The sequence below is a fragment of the Nelumbo lutea genome, chromosome 6 (genome assembly GCF_056320005.1).
Source record: "Nelumbo lutea isolate HS-2025 chromosome 6, American lotus-T2T, whole genome shotgun sequence".
Taxonomy (NCBI): domain Eukaryota; kingdom Viridiplantae; phylum Streptophyta; class Magnoliopsida; order Proteales; family Nelumbonaceae; genus Nelumbo; species Nelumbo lutea.
Window position 1 is genome coordinate 27,139,111 of NC_142689.1, and position 16,888 is coordinate 27,155,998.

General features: G+C 39.9%; 1 protein-coding gene across 5 annotated transcripts in view; it reads left to right on the top strand.

The window, feature by feature from the left end:
* The window catches only part of TTN1 (ARM repeat superfamily protein), a 78,678-nt gene that overhangs the window by 11,326 nt on the left and 50,464 nt on the right, over positions 1–16,888 (top strand). For all 5 annotated transcript variants that reach the window (XM_088952616.1, XM_088952617.1, XM_088952618.1 and 2 more), the window contains exons 3-4: positions 4,167–4,269; positions 13,685–13,861. In XM_088952616.1, the coding sequence (XP_088808742.1) occupies positions 4,167–4,269; positions 13,685–13,861 (280 nt within the window). The remainder of the gene's footprint in view (positions 1–4,166; positions 4,270–13,684; positions 13,862–16,888) is intronic.

The window sequence follows — 16,888 nt, forward strand, 5'->3', positions numbered from 1 at the left end:
CTCCAATTCCAAAATCACACTCTCTATCGACATCCTCAATGCCTCTGACTGGTCTTAGTCTGTCTAGGGCCATCTCTTCTAAATTAAAACCATCCTCTTTATGAACCTGATTATCTTTTTCCTAACCTTTGTTCTCCAACTCATTAAACACCTCCAAAAAACAGTCCCAGCGTTTTGCTTACCTCCACATATTCACATCTTTCTCAATATCAATCGATTTTTTTTATAATTGTCAATTGTATATTTTCATCAATAACCACCTTGTCCGGTAAATCATCACCCTCATGATTTTCCTCAATTTTACTTTCAACGACTAAAGGTTTAGTTCTGTAATTTCTCATCCTCTTGTAAACGTTAACCTCCTCAGCATCTCTTTTGCCAACTCTTTGACCCCATTGATTACCTCTTCCCCCTTATTTTTTTTTTTTGATCAATAACAGTAAAACTTTATTAATGATGTGAAAATTTGTGAAGATTTAGATACAACAGGGGAGGTAAAAAGACTTAACTCCCCCACAACAGAATACAAAGACAGAAGTTCAAAAATTAGCCCAGAATATAGCCTCCCTATTCACCCCCTGCTTGGCCAGCCCATCTGCAAGTGAGTTGGCAGACCTCTTCACCCAGCTATAGTGTATCTCAATGTCTTTGCCGAACCAACAAAATTTTTTCTTTTCATTGTTATATCTCCACAAGCCACTGCCCTCTTCCTTTAGCCAGCTAATCACCACCTTCGAGTCACCTTCCAAGACCAAGCGTCTGATATTTAGTTCCCTTGCTCTTTGAATTCCTTCCAGAGCTGCAAGGATCTCAGCTCTGAGAGAGTCTCCTTCCCCAATGGGGCCGGAAAACAAAGCAATAATAACCCCCTCCTTATTCTTAAACACTCCCCCAATCCCAGAAGGTCCTGGATTCCCCAAACTACTGCCATCTAAATTCAGTTTTATACACCTAGAGGGAGGAGGGGACCAAAAGTGACTAGGAGACCTCTTACACATAACAGAAGTAGCTATCTCTTTCCAGTTTCTTAATAAGTTAGCCACAGGAAAGTCTGAAAACTGCTCCATAGATTTTAGCCAATGGACAACCCTTAAGAGAAATAGATCTAATAGGTTTGCCGGGGATCTATCCATGTCTGAGAAGATTCGGAGATTTCTTTCTTCCCAAAGGGACCAACATACGGCTGCCCTAATGCTCCTCCACATAATCTTCCCTCTCTTCTTAGGCCAGCTGAAAAACGTAGGAGAGAACAGCCTCTGGACACTCTCGGGAGGATTCCAAGAACACCTAAAGAGGGAAAGAGCCCAGTCCCAAACAGTGTTAGCAATCTTACAAGAAACCATAAGGTGGTAACTAGTTTCCCCATCAGCTTTACAAAGAGTACACCAATTAGGAAGTAAGCAAGAGTTAGGTCTCTTTTTTTTGAAGTAAATCAAATGTGTTAAATCTTTCCATGAAAATTTCCCAACAAAAACTACCAACCTGATGAGGAGCTTGCTCCAAATCTCTTTAACCGGAAAGGACACCCCTAAAGTGATAGGAGGCTAAGTTAGAGTTTTAAAAAACAAAGCATAAGAGAAAGTACCTGAGGTGGAAGGAGTCCAGATTCTAGTATCCTCCTTATTAGGATCCAGAAAGACATTCTCAAGGATGGATAACAAAGATAAGGTGCTGTCCACGTCTGTATCCCTAATTGCCCTTCTCAGGCCTAGGTTCCAACCAAAATCAGAGGTGGAATCTGAAGGACCTATGAAAGAAGAAATAGGCTCATTTTTCAAGTCAGACAAAGCATACAAGGAGGGGAACTGGTCCTTCAGAGGTGAATCCCCTACCCAGTATATTCCCAAAATTTTATTCGATTACCAGAGTTAAGACCATACCCGACCCAAGGGGCGAAAGCAGGAAGTAAAGCATGAAAGGATTTCCAAGATGAAGCAATTGTAGCCCTTGTAGCGATTCCAGGATCCTAGCCATTGTCTTCCATCCCATGTATGTTAGCCACAATCTTAGCCCACAACTTATCTTTTTCCATTGTAAATCTCCACAACCATTTCCCCAACAAAGCCATATTCCTTTTCTTAATGTTACCAATCCCAAGGCCTCCTAGCTTTTTACCTCTAGATACCACCTCCCAACTCACCCTATGGTCTTTCTTTTCATCTCTTGGCTCCCAGAGAAAGTTCCTCATTAATTTTTCCAAAAGGTTGGAAACCTTAGTGGAGAAGTACTTGGGCCTCCCCTTAGGAGATAATCCTAAGAATGAAAGCTTCTAGAACCCGGTAGTGGAGAGATTTGAGAAGAGGATTGCATTCTGGAGGAAAAATTATCTCTCCTTGGGGGGGAGGGGGAGAATCACCTTGATTAGATCTACCCTAGCTAACCTTCCAGTCTACTTTCTGCCGGTGTTTAAAATCTCCCTTCTTCAATTCGTCCACCCTCAGAATTTCCTCATTACTATTTTCTCAAATTCATCTACCGATACAACCTAGGCCACCCCATACTCAGCCAACCCCCATGCCTCACCTTCTTAACCCCTTCTCTCCCCAAAAGTTCTTGAAACCCATCATCACATCCCTCTCAAATCTCAAACAAAATAGACTCCACCCCCTTGAACAACCTTTCGTCATGCCACCTACTTCAAATCCCTCCACCAAACAACCCTGAAACCAATCATCTAAACCCTCATCTCTACCAAAACTATCTGAGAATCTTACCTTTGATGAAATGTTGTTGACTCTATGGCCGGCATTGATCTCACTATTCTCAAATAACACCATAAAAACCTGTAACAACTTTATTTACCTCTGCAAGCTCCTCAACCTGATCATCAGTAGAATTAGAGCAGGATGAGCAAAATGGAGGGTGCATTCGGAGTTTTATGTGATATTCAAATACCACTTTGGCTGAAAGGAAAGTACTATATAACAGGGCAAGGCCAACTATGTTATATGGAGCAGAGTGTTGGGCAGTTAAGAAACATGTCCAAAAAATGATGAATGTGGTACAAATGCAAATGCTTAGATGGGTGAGTGGTAAACCGGGGACTACAAGAACTTGTTAGAAAAAGTTGATTGAGGTGGTTAGGACCATCTACAGCACTTGTTAGAAAAAGTGATCTCTTACAAATTGAAGGGACTACAAGAACTGGGGGCAGACCGAAAAGGACTTGGAAGGAGGTAATAAGGTGTTTTATAAACACCCATGATTTACTGATTGTTGAGGTTTTAGACAAATTGTGTAATCTATAGTGGTAGTTTTTGATTATTTATTGTTTAGATAGGAAGTGGGGACGATGATAAAAAAAAAAAGATAGGAAGTGGGGACGATGATAAAAAAAAAGATAGGAAGTGGGGACCACATCACTCTTGTTGGGTCCTTTTTGAGCAGTTATATTACTTGTTTTATGTGTTAGCCACCCTATAAGGGCATATTTGTCTTTGTACTCTTTTTTATTTTCAGACTACAAATAGTAGTGAAGAGGGCGGCCAGCACTATCGCTCTCTTTTCTCCCTCATCTCTTCTCTTCCTTTTCTTCTTCTTCTTCTTCTTCTTCTTCCTTCTTCAAGAAATATTATTTTCTTTTACAGATTTTTTATTTCTGCACCTTTCTACTCTGATGGATATGACACTTAATAGAATGGAATGGCGAAACAGGATTCATGTAACCTACCCCATATAGTTGGGACAAAGCTTAGATGATGAGCTTATCTTGTAACCATTTAAAGATGAAGAACAGTATTCTCGATATATTTATGAGTTATGAGATTTATATGAGTTTCGTCTATCTTAACTTTTACAATGTTTCCTGAAGCATATTGTGCATCTCTTGTAATTTCCATTGCTATAATCCATTTGCTGTTACCTTGTTGATGTTTTGAACCTTTTGTTTGTTTGTATCTATTTGCATAACATCATGCATACCCAATGTTGGTCCTAGCTATCTGAGGTCTTAGGAGGGTAGACTGGAGATCAAACCTTTGGCATTTATTTTGCACAAGGTGGCTTCTTTGGCCACATACACTGTACTTGGTCTTGTTTATCTTTTTTCCCCACAGAAATTGTCTATGGCAACACAACCTTTCTTTCATTTATCTGCTCTGAGAACTGTTGGTGAATCAAATTTGATGCTGAAGGTGACATGTTTATGGTTTTCTTTCTTCTTCCAGTTTCATTGAATGGACACATGAAATTTTATCTTCTGCAACAAACGATGTCATGGATCACTTTCGGTTACTTGGTGTTGTGGAAGCACTAGCAGCCATTTTCAAGGTGTGATTATCATTCATCATGCTATTCTGATCATGTCATTATGGATGACATTTGTTATCCAAAAAGATGGGTGACATTGATTTAAAAGTCAATATGCATAACAGGTCATGGATCTTCAGGCATAAGCTTAGAACTCTGGCATCAAGAATCTAGACATTGTTCAGATGGATATGGGGATTGGAAAACTATCTTTGCAGAAAGTTTAGATATAGGAAGGGTGGGACGGGAGGTATTTGATGGGATGTTACTATACCAAAAGTTGCTTTAGGGTTGCTGCTGTTGCTTTAATACATTTTCTCTTTTGTTAGTTTGCATTTCATAATTGTTGAAAGGTTTAGGTCATATTCTCCTTATCCTTTTGATAATAAATAAAAGTAAAATTTAGTAAATAAAAACATATTATAAAGTAAGAGTTTGATATAACATCCTTACAAAAGCCACCCAAACGTACAAATACAACGGCATGACCGGTGTTTTAAAAACTGACCTAGAAATGGAATTGCTCCCATTTGGGTGGTCAGCAGTTCAACCGTTCAGGTCAAATGAGTTGGCCTGTGAGGTCATAAATAAAATAAAAATAGATAAAAGTGCAATAAAATATAGAATATCAGAGAATATGTAGATAAAAATTATGCATGTCTAGTGTTATGTATTCATCACATTAAACAAAAATTAACTATTGGCTAAAAATACAAAAAATTATGCTGGTCTTTTGCTGGCTCGTTTTTTTTCGCTGGATATGGGCAGCGGTGACGGCCAGGGAGGTGGTTTAGTTAATTAAGAACTGTGAGAAGCTTGCTTTAGAATCTCGAAGTAGAAGCTGTATTAGATCTTTTCTTTGCAAAAATGAAGTTTATGAAACTTGGATCAAATCCAAATTCATTTCGAACTGAAGGGAGCAGTGTTAGTGACGATCAGTGGTGGTGACGAGGAATACTGACGAGCGACAAGAAGAAGAGGAACAAAAGGGAGTTGAGGAGGATGCGAAAGTGTTGAGGAGGATGAAAAGGGGTGAAGGAAAACGTTGGGAGGAAAAATGTGGTATAGTCAAGGCCATCCAAAGGCTGGCTTAAGAAGGAATTTCTCGTTTAAGAAAGCAATAATGGTGGGTGCCTAGCCAAACTTTGGGAGGACAAAACCAACAAAACTGGGGGAATGTTAGTGTTAGTAACTTCAGAAGAGGGTGTTCGTGCGAGATCCTACCTACAAAGATGTCTGGTTGGATGCTTCGAGAGAAAGATTTCTATTGAGGAGGCGGAAGCTGGGGCAACAAGGTGTTGGAGAGAAGTGGGTGGGGTGAGGATAAAAAAATTGATAGAAAAGTTGTACCTTTTCATCTTCCCGTCTAGGGGGGAAGCGTACTAGGTTCTAGCAAATGGGCCATGACAGTTTAATCAAAGTAGGTTGAATCTAGAATGGTGGGAAAAGACGGTGATGAATCCCTCATCGGAGAGGGCAGAAGTAGCTAAAGAACCTAAGGAGATATGGACAAAAGTTTTTGGATTGCCTCTGCCATTTTGGTGCCCGAGTGTGATGGAGGGAATAAGAAGTCTCTGTGGAGGATATATCCGTATGATGACTCTAAGGAAGAACTAAAAGTCTGTGAATGGGTAAGAATAAGGGTGAAGGCCAGGGGGTGATTCCTGAAAAAGTGGAGCGAAGGTCGGGGGACCTCTCAGTGTGGGTGTGGATCTGGAAAGAAGAAAGGCCACGGGTTAGCTGGAAGGGGGTAGGAGAGGTGGGATTAGGGGACAGGGCCTGTGCGAAAGAGGGAGAGAAAGAGGAGTCACTGGCGAGCAAGACGGTGGTGCTGGTTGATGGATAAGAAGAAAGCAACATTGAGAAAAGGTCGCCGGAATCGGAGAAGACGTCGGGGGAGGCAGAAGGGCAGTATCAGGCCATGTGGAATACGGTTGTCTGGGATTCTGTTTCATCCCTGGGGAGAAGTGTGATTCCTGACTCCTTTACGGAGGCCTGTCAGTTGAAGCTTGGAAGCTCAGGCGGGTGTGGCTGAACCTGGTTTGTCCGAAAGAAGTGAACTTGGTCCAACCGATTGGGGGCAGACCAGGTCAGGCCAACAAAATCTATTCCCAGACCAAACCCATAGAAATAGGAAGGATAACAGGCCAGGAGCTGGGCAAATTTCTGGGTGTCTCCATTGCTGGTTCGGAGAAAGAAATGATCCTCTACCTAGAGAAGATCGAGAAAAGAAGTCGGAAAGGAAAAGGAAAACAGAATGCTAAAAAAGGGGGAAACGAGATGAAGAAGAGTAGGGAGATAATGATGTTGGAGTGGGGTTTAAATGAGAAGGGGGGCAAAGGAGTGGGCTCCTCATGGGGGGTGGGGGAAAGAAGGTAGGGTGGGGAGAGTCATCTGTTTAATGGAATTAAAAATTATGTCATGGAATGTGAGGGGGTTGGGTTCTGGGAGGAGGAGGATGGTGGTTTGTGATTTGTTGAAGAGGTGGGAGTCAGAGGTGGTGTTTTTCCAAGAAACTAAATTGGAAACAGTTGATCCTGGAGTGGTGAGGAGCATTTGGGGTCCAGGGCAGGTATGGTGGGTGTGTAAACCAGCTAGAGTTAGTGCGGGGGGTTTGTTAATCATGTGGGATAGGCTGAAGTGTAAGTTGATATCGTCGCATGTGGGAGAGTTCTCAATTTCAGTTGTTCTAGAATTTGAAGGCGGATTTCAAGGTCAATTCACAAATGTATCTGATGGAGTATTTTGAGAGAGAGAGGTTATGGGGGGACCTTACAGAATCAAGAGGGAATTGTTCTATTCCGTGGGTGCTTGGGTGGGACTTTAATGTAGTGAGATTTAGGGAGGGGCCAGGAGAACCAGAGAGATGAGAAGATTTGGTGAATTTGTCAACCAGTTTGAATTGATTGACTTGCCTCTGATTGGATCCCAATTCACCTGGACAAACAACCAGGATTCTCCGGCTTTGGTGAAGCTGGACAGGTTCCTAATTTCATCTGGATGGAAGATAATTTCTAGGGTTTGAAACAGTTGGATCTCCCACGGCCAATATCTGATAATACCCCCGTGCAGTTAGTGTGTGGTAATCTGAAGACCAGAAAATGCCCTTTTAAGATGGAAAATACGTGGTTTGAAGAAGAAGGATTGGCCCAGCTGCTGTCAATGAAATGGTCAGACCTGAATTTTGAAGGCACCAACTCGTTTATTTTGGCAAGAAAACTCAGTCAAACTAAGGATTTTTTGAAAGAATGGAGGAAAGAGTTTAAAGGAAATTCAAACCTAGAGAAATAGAAATGCCTAGAGAAGAGGAGGGAAATAAAAGACTTGCTGCTAAGCTATCCCTGGATAAGTTAGCTCATAGAGATGAAGTAAAATGGAGGCAAAGAGCCAAAGTCAAGTGGCTGAAAGCGGGAGACAAAAATTCAGTTTCTTCCACAAGATGGTGAATGCTAGAAGAAGATTTAATCAGTTGGAGAGGCTGGAATCTGAGGACTAGATTGGTGAAAATTGGGAGGGAATGACAAGAATTGCCACTTCCTACTTTTCAAAGCTCTTTAAGGAACCCTGGAAGAATAGGCCTTTCTTGGTTGAGCTTAACTTTAGAAGGCTCTTGGAAGATCAGCAAAGCAGTTTGGAAGCCCCATTTACAGAGGAGGAGATATGGCATGTGATAAAAAATCTGGAAGTGGGTAAATCACTAGGGCCAGATGGTCTAACAAATTTGTTTTATAAACAATGCTGGGAGGTGATAAAAGTAGACATTTTGAAGGTGTTTCAGGATTTCCACTAAAATGCAGCATTGGAAAGAAGCGTGAATGCCACATTTCTATCATTAATCCCAAAAGTGGAAGGAGCAACAAACATTAAGGACTTCAGGCTGATCAGTTTACTGAGCAGTTTTTATAAAATTTTGGCTAAGGTTTTAGCAGAAAGGTTGAAGAAGGTGCTGAACACAGTAATAGCAAATAATCAGTTTGCATTTGTGCCAGGCAGACAAATGTTGGATAGTGTGCTTGTGGCAAATGAATTGATTGACTCTAGGAAAAGGGAGGGGAAGCCAGGTCTTCTTTGTAAGCTAGATTTGGAGAAGGCTTACGATCATGTAAATTGGAATTGTCTGGATCTGGTGCTGGAAAAAATGAATTTTGGATGGAAATGGAGGAGTTGGATAAAGGTATGTTCTCTTCTCCAAAATTTTCAGTATTGGTGAATGGTCAATCGGCTGGTTTCTTCAAGAGTTCCAGAGGTCTAAGGCAAGGGGACCCTTTATCTCCCCTCCTTTTTATATGTGTGATGGGAATTCTTACTCTGTTTACTTGCCGAGTAGGGGAGGAAGGATTATGGAATGGTTTCGGATGGCCCTTGGGAGAGAGTTCAGCTTCTCCAATTTGCAGATGATTTGTATGCTCTGTTTTATTGATGCTGAGGTGGATCAGTTGGAAATCCTAGTAGGGGTCCTGAACTGGTTTGAAGTGGTGTTGGGTTTGAAAGTAAATTGGACAAAGAGCAGACTCATCCCAGTTGGAAAGGTAGAGAACATAGACTCCCTTGCTGAGGTGTTGACATGTCAAGTAGGCTATCTTCCTGCAAAGTACCTATCATTAGTAGGCAGAATTACTCTCCTAAAGAGCTCCTTGTCCAATCTGCCCTCCTATTTTCTGTCTCTGTTTCCAATCCCAAGGAAGGTGGCACAAAAATTAGAAAAACTCAGGAGGGATTTCTTATGGAGAGGTTGGGAGGAGGAAAAGAAAATCCATTTAATTAATTGGGATCAAGTGTGCTCCCCTAAGGAAAAAGGAGGTCTGGGAAGCAGAAGTCTAAAGCTGAAGTTCTGGAAAGATAACTGGTGTGGGAACAGGCCCTTAACAGTGCTCTTTCCTCAGTTGTTTCAGCTAGCAGAGAATCATGAGGTGTTGCTGGTGGAATGTTATGAGTTGAGAAACAGTTTGATTTCCTGGAATCCAATTCCCCCCACCAAGGTGAATGCACTGTTGTGGGCTGTTGTGTTGGACAAAAGTCTCTCCAAGAAGAACCTGGCAAGGAGAGGTGTCCAGGTTCCTAACCTGCTATGTGTGATGTGTGGGAGGGAGGAGGAGGACAACAATCATTTATTCCTCCACTGTCTAGTTATTGCAGATTTGTGGAGTCATTATCTCTCTTCGGTGGGTTTGAGCTGGACCATGCCATCATCAGTAAAGGACTTACTATGGTGCTATGAGATTCAAGGCTTGTCAAGATTGGCTAAAGAGGTTTGGAAGACAGTCCCAACTGCTATTATTAATACCATTTGGGAGGAAAGGAATAAGAGACTTTTTCAAAGCTGTTCCATGGAAGTCAACAGTTTAATCTCCACATCCTATGGGAGGCTAGTTTCTTGGACAGCTGCTGTAAAAGGTCTCCAAAGCAGGGTGCTTGGTCTGCATCTGGGTTCTTGTAGTTTCGTTGAGTTGTAATACTGTGCTTAGTTCCTGATTTAGGATCTGTTGATCCTGGTTAGGGCAATATGTAATCTTTGTCTCCTATTAATAAAATTACATTACCTTTTTCAAAAAAACAAATAGTGAATAAATGCATGACCCATGACCCACACTGACTTGGTCAAACTGTTCAGCACTCATTGGTTCAACCAGCCAGTTCACAAGGCCATTGTCCAAGTCAACAGCTTTTTTTTTTTTTGCAACTGAACAGTAGGGTGAAATGGACCTGGAAATCTAGCCAGGTGGCAGGTCAGTAGTCCAACTGTACAGTTTGATCACAAGTTAAAATCATTGGGTAATTTCAATTTATAGTCATGTCAACACATTATTAGTCCAACTAAATAAGAAAAAAGAACTCACCTCTCATTTTTATCAACTTCTCACCCAATCCCTGTCTTTTGGGGCAGCTAGGAGTTTGCTTTATTGAATATACGATTATTTATCAAATGAAAAAAATATTGGCTTAAGAGGTTAAATGAACCACAAACAGAAAACAAAAAACAACTTCAAATACCTACACTCCTCAAACCAAAGATGACTGTAAATCATCTTTCCCCTTAGTAATTTCTTTTTAAACCAATCGTTCCACCAAGTCACCAACCCTCCTCTTGAAATTACTTCTCCTCTTTTCAATCATTGGAGAAGAACAAATCACCCTGAAATGTCCCCTAGCATTTCTTTGAGAAATTCCTAGTTCTCTTATCACATGTAACAAGTATATCAGAAAATTGAAATGGTTTTATGCTAGGAAGATCAACCATGGAAGCAGTGTTTTAAAAGAACAAGGTGCAAAAAAAGCACAAAGGCCATTTTTGCACCCAAGGTACAAAGTGAGGCAGGCACCTTTTTGAAGCAAGGCGTGAAATAAAAAAAAGTGCAAAAAACTATAAAATTCAAAATAAATTATGAAAATATTAAAAATACTGTTAATTAAAAAAAGTTCAAACTTTAATTTTAAACTAAATGTTTTAAAAGCATATTAGCTCAAAATTAAATACATAAACATAACATGTAAAACATATTCAAAGTGAAAAATGCAAAAATAAAATAAAAAGTAGCATGCAAAACATATCCAAGTGTGTCAAACTTTTAATTTCTTTATTTATTTCTCAATCGCATTATTTCAAATGGTTATTGTGATGTAACTTCTTTCATTCCTAATTCTATACGTCGCCTTTGTACCAAGCCCCTTGAGGCAAGCCCAAACAAGTCCATGTTAGGGCCTTAAAATTCTTAATCCCTAAAAAATGATTTTATAATTCTAATTATCTTTTAAAAATATCTTTAATTAGGATGAATGAATGAACTACATTAGCAAATAGGGGATTCTTGGAGCCCTTGACCAGACACCATGCTTAAAAAACACCAAAAAGCCCAAAAAGAGTGCACGCCTGGGCTGAGGTGTAAGACTCACCAGGCATGCAACTTTTGAAAGTGGTGCACCCGAGACCTAGGTGAGGTGCATGCCTTAAAATGTGCCTAGGCACACCTTTCAAATCACTGCATGGAAGCAATCTTTTTATTGATAGAAAAGCTTTCATAATAGAACAAAGATCTTCATATGGTATTGATTGATCTAAAGAAAGCATACAATAGAGTATCTAGAGAGACAATATGGTGGGTTTTTGAAAAGGAGCTCTAAATAGGCACGTGGGCTTAATTAAGGACATGTACATGAGAACACAGGTTGGAGTTTGAGAGTGGCTACTTTTGTGAAAAAATGCCAAAGGTTAGGATTATACCCAGTCTACCCTTCCAAGGCCCTAGAGGGTTGACCAATATTGAGTGGTAGCCTTTGATGGGAAGATTTAAGTGGCTAACCTCCAATTTAACAGTTAGAGTTCAATGGGAGAGGAGATCAGCTAATGAGATGGCAGACCTTTTAGCTAAGCAAGGGGTGCATAGGGATCAATTTTTTTTTTGCGCTTAGTTGTAATTTTGCTTTGTCTTGAGGCAGCATCTCACGCCTCTTTGTGGAAACTCCATTCTGTACCTTATGTTGGCTCATTTTAATTAATCCTAATAAATTACTTATTACTTATCAAAAAGCAACCAACATTCGAACACTTGTGGTAGAGACATCGGAATTTTTGGTTAAAATGTGACTTGGCAAAGATTCAAGACTTGGTCCTTATTTATTTGCACTGGTCATGGATGATAAGTAAAAGTTCTTTAGTATTTCATTAAATCAGTAAAGATAAGCAACTATTACAAGCTTCCTTGATGGAGGCACGAGATGCAGCCTCATAAAGAAAAAAACAGCACAAGAATTACAATTGATCCCTAGTTACCCCTTGCTTAGCTAATGAATCGGCCATAGCATTAGCCTCCCTCCCCACCCATTGTATAGTCAAGCTCATCTGCTGTGTTAACCATTTGAATTTCTTCATTTCGTCTTGATAGCACCGCATCATTGAATCCGGGCATTTTGGCCAGCCCACCACCACCTTGGAGTCCCCTTCAACCACCAGGTTTTCCAAATTCATCTCTTTTGCAATCTGAACACCTTGTAGGACTGAAAAGTGCAAACACTTTAGTCAATTAGAGTCTCCATTCTCCATTGGTCATGGATGAATTGACTAAACATGTTTAGGGGGAGGTCCCATGGTGCATGTGGTTTGCTGATGACATAGTATTAATTAATAGCGCTAAATAATGTTTAAATGCAAAATTAGATTCATTGACAAATACCTTGGTGACGATTGATTTAAAATAAGGGCTAAAACAGAATATATGCAATGCAAACTTAATTATAATAGGACTATAGAAGTGGAAATTAGGGTACGCCTGGGATTGGAGACCAAGTGGCAACACAGACCTCTTCCGCTACCTTGGTTTGATAATCGCTAACAAGGGAAACATTGAGGAGGATGCCACTTATTTTGTATGTATTTGCACTGTACATATTTTTGTTTGTACCTTTTCCAAACTGAGCCTTAAGATGGCAAATGATCTTGTAGGGGAAATCATTTCTCCACATCTCCAGATTCCTCTTACATGCTAATCTGGGATGACGAGGTCCCCTCCAAGATAGCTTTTCATACTTGGATTGCAGTCCTTGGAAAATCCCTTACAAAGGAAAATCTCATCAAAAGAGGCATACCTGTGCCTTCACACCAACCTGTGTGTAAACCAACAGGGATAGGATGGACTTAGAGTCTTGGAATCAAGGAAGGGTGATGCTAGGCTTTGGTGTCAAGATGGATTGGACTTTGGTTCCTGATATAGAGACTAGTCTCACTATTTATAGACATGGAAGGGAACTAGATTGCATGCATGAGACTAGAATTCCAAAATATTCTTTATTTAGCATAGCGTCAGGAGGTAGATTCCATTTATTTCTCTCTTTGGGACACATGTCCCTTGGGACCACAAAGTGGTTAGAGCGCATTGCTGCATTCTTCGGTCTTCTTATGGAATTTATAAGGTAGGCATAGTTCTATGAGGCAGGCAATCTTACTTAGGTGAGGTGGCTTTCGTGGGGTGGTTCCTCACAAGGTGCAATTTCATTATTTAGCAAGGCAACTATTGTGAGGCAGATGATTGTAATCCAGTGAGGCGACTCGTGAATCTGGCCCAATGTTGCTTTGCAAGGCGGTTTGTGAGTACCTTATTGTATTGCCTCATGAGGCAATTCTTGGGTCTCGTTTAATGTCGTTTTGCGATGTGGCTTGTGATGTTAGGGTATTTCATTTTTGTAGGATTAAATCGGCCTCGCTCTGTTTACGATGTTATAAAATATTCTTTTTGTCATTCTCGTCGTCTATGTTGATGAGGATTTACTTCTTTTCTTAAAACACATGTTTACTATCTTACACTGTTATTTGCACATTCTTGTATCTTTCCATTCACTTGCTTACCAAATAGCTGGTTGGTTTATTCTTTTTTTTAGATATGTATCATTTTTATTTAAGTGTACTTACACTTCCACTTATATATGTAATTTCTTGGAAATGCAGGTTGGTAGTCGTAAAGTTTTGCTTGATCTAGTTCCTGTTGTTTGGAATGACACCTCAATCTTGGTTAAGTCCAATACTGCAGTTCGGAGTCCTCTTTTACGCAAGTTTTTGGTGAAGTTAACTCAGCGAACTGGGCTTGTTTGCCTTCCTCCTCGATCCCCATCATGGCAATATGTGGTCAGCATATTCTTCATACTTGGCTGCTCTTGGCATATTATTATCTTCTGACATTTCCTGTTCTAACCTTTTGAGATCCTTAAATATGGTATCTTGTTTATCTGCATACATATTTCTCTTTATTCTTTTGCTTCTGCTGTTTCTTTTGATTTGAACTTCAGAGTTTTGTCTTATTTTGTTTTAGATGTTAACTATTATTTTTTACCTAAAAAAAAAAGAATTAAAACTATTCTTTCGTGTTTGGATATGAGATTGGTATAGGAAGCAACAGATTAATATGGATTGAGATAGCAGTTGTGACCTCTCCATCTAGGTCATCCTAATCACTTTCAAATTTCAACCAATGTTTTAAAACGTGGATGTGTGTTGTGGGGCGTTCCACTACCTGGAGGTGAGGCGTAGTTTAGAACAGAACAGATGTAAGCCTCCTGGGGGTGGGGGGGGGGAGAGGAAGGAGGAGGAAAAAGAAGACAGAGTTCTTGCTTCTTTTTGATGAAATATTTCTTGTACTAAAAAAATGATGATGTATAACTCTAGCTGAAGGTGGGGGGGTCCTGGCACAAAAAACCAAATTGGGCTGTATGTGAAAGGTGTTGGGACCTAGATGTACATTCACATTTTAAAGCAATGTTTGCATTAGAATCTTCACTATGGTAGTTAGGACTGTCTGTATAATGGTTATCTAGAAAGTGGAATCCCCCAATTTAGCTAAAGCTTTTAGCTCCCCTGGATTACAGGCTTTCTTATTAATCTCTTGTCCCTTAATCTGTTGTTTAAAGAAGCTTTTTTTTTTTTCATTGTTTATCATGAGGAGACCACTGATTGATATTAACAGCCTCTTTGAGTGTTCTCTGTTTTTCTGCTGTTCTATAAAAGTGAAGATGTGTATCAATATCACAGAGTATCAGAATGTGAAGAATGTGAAGCTACTGGTGCAACAAAGATGGCATAATGTAATAATTTGAGGAGATTGCCTAATTGTTATTTCTTTGCTAAATTCTGAAGAAGAATCTCCATGGAGCCATAGAGCATTGGTAAGGGAAGCCAAATACTTGGGGAGTAGTATAAACTGTTCATTCAGTTGTAATGGTTATAAGTGATAGCTTGGTAAGATCTGGTCACATGAAGCTCTCTGGCATGGAAGTGTTCGCAAAGCTAGACTGGTGTAATCTTGATCAAGTTAGGCAGTTAGAGGCCTGCTTAGTAGGTCATTTTGCTAATGCTGAGCTAGAAGAGGAGGAACTTTTGAATTGGGTTGCTGTGGATTGGCATCCGAGAAAGTATTAAGTAAGAAAATTAAGCACACGACTTTTTCTCTTTGTCCTGAGTAGAAAGGAAGAAGCAGAGGAAGTTTTGGTTTGTGAAACCGTTAAGGTTAGATATCTGGAGTTAGAGGATCATGTTTCAGGGGAAGTTGTCGAGGAAGGATCATGTGAAGAGTCAAGTGAGGTTGTTCAATAGGTTGCAAGTGATACAGATTCAACTGTTGATCGATTTATAAATGATCTTGTGGGTTGCTCTCGGGCAACCCATATTTCCCTCTTCTACGCAGCTCAGAGTCCTCTTCTCGGGCAACCCACTTATATAGGTAATTTTTTGGTGAAGTCCAATACTGCAGCTCGGAGTCCTTTTCTATGCAAGCTATATCTCCCTCTTTCTATTAACATATAAATAATTTTTTAATTTTTCTGGTATTTTAGAAAATTTATAGCGGAGTCGGATTTGAATCCAAATCTTTAAATCTGATCGGATTCAGATGTATCATGTATGTATCAGTAATTGGATCGGATGTGGATTTTTCTGCATCTAATCCGAGTTTGATCCGATTACAGCCCTAATCATGCTCAACTTGTTACACAATTCATTATGCTGTAAGTAGTGAAGACCTTCTGTAAGAACGTCTACTAGTTGTTCCTTGGAACTGATGTAAGAAGTACGCTCTTCTCCCTTCTTAAGTTTTTCTCTTATGAAGTGCTTGTCAACTTCAATATGCTTGGTCCTGTCATGAAGAAATGGGTTGATTGCAATATTAATGGCTGCCTTGTTTGCACAGTAAAGGGACATTGGACTATCAACAGAGAAGCCCAATTCACCAATCAAAATTTTGACCCAAAGCACTTCTACAACCCCATGAGCCATATTTCTATAGCCTTAACACCGGATCTAGCCACTACCAAGTTTCCACCAACAAAGGTGCAATATCCACTAGTAGACTTCCTATCATCAATTGCACCAACCCAATCTGCATTTGTGTGGACTTCCACTTTCATTTGACCATGCTTCTTGAACAAAATGCCACTCCCTAGAATCTTCTTTAGATATCTTAGGACTCTCTCTGTTGCCTCCAATTGGGAAGTCTTTGGAGAATGCATAAATTTATTGAGGACACCAAGAACATATGCTATATTCGGTTGTGTCATCGATAAATAGAGGAGTCTTCCTACTAAACCTTTGAAATTTCTTGACATTTGTCACAAGTTCTCTAGTACAATCACCAAGTTTATGATTTTCATCAATGGGGGAATCTATAGGCTTTGCTCCCAACTTTCTTGTATAAGAGATCTAGGACATATTTCCTTTGATAAATGAAGATGCCCTTTTGAGAATGGGCAACCTTACTTCTAAGGAAATAACGTAACTGCCCTAGGTCCTTAACTTCAATTTTCACAAGGGATTGTTCTACTTTCTGTATTTCAGAGTCCCAATTTCCTATAATTACTATGTCGTCTACATACAAGATTAGAATCACAACCTTTTCTTGGTTTCTTGTTATAAATGGAGTATGATCAAACTGACACTACTTGAACTCGATTTGTTGAGGAACCAATTGAACTCTGCTAAACCAGGCCCTAGGAGATTGCTTTAGCCCATATATTGATTTTTCAGTTTGTAGACTTTTCCTTCACATCCTTGTGCTATAAACTCGGGTGGCTGAATCTTATACACTTCTTCTAGATCAAGTTCCTAGTCAAAGTTAACAACCAAGGATAATATGATCCGAATAATGTTCATTTTAGAAACTGGGGT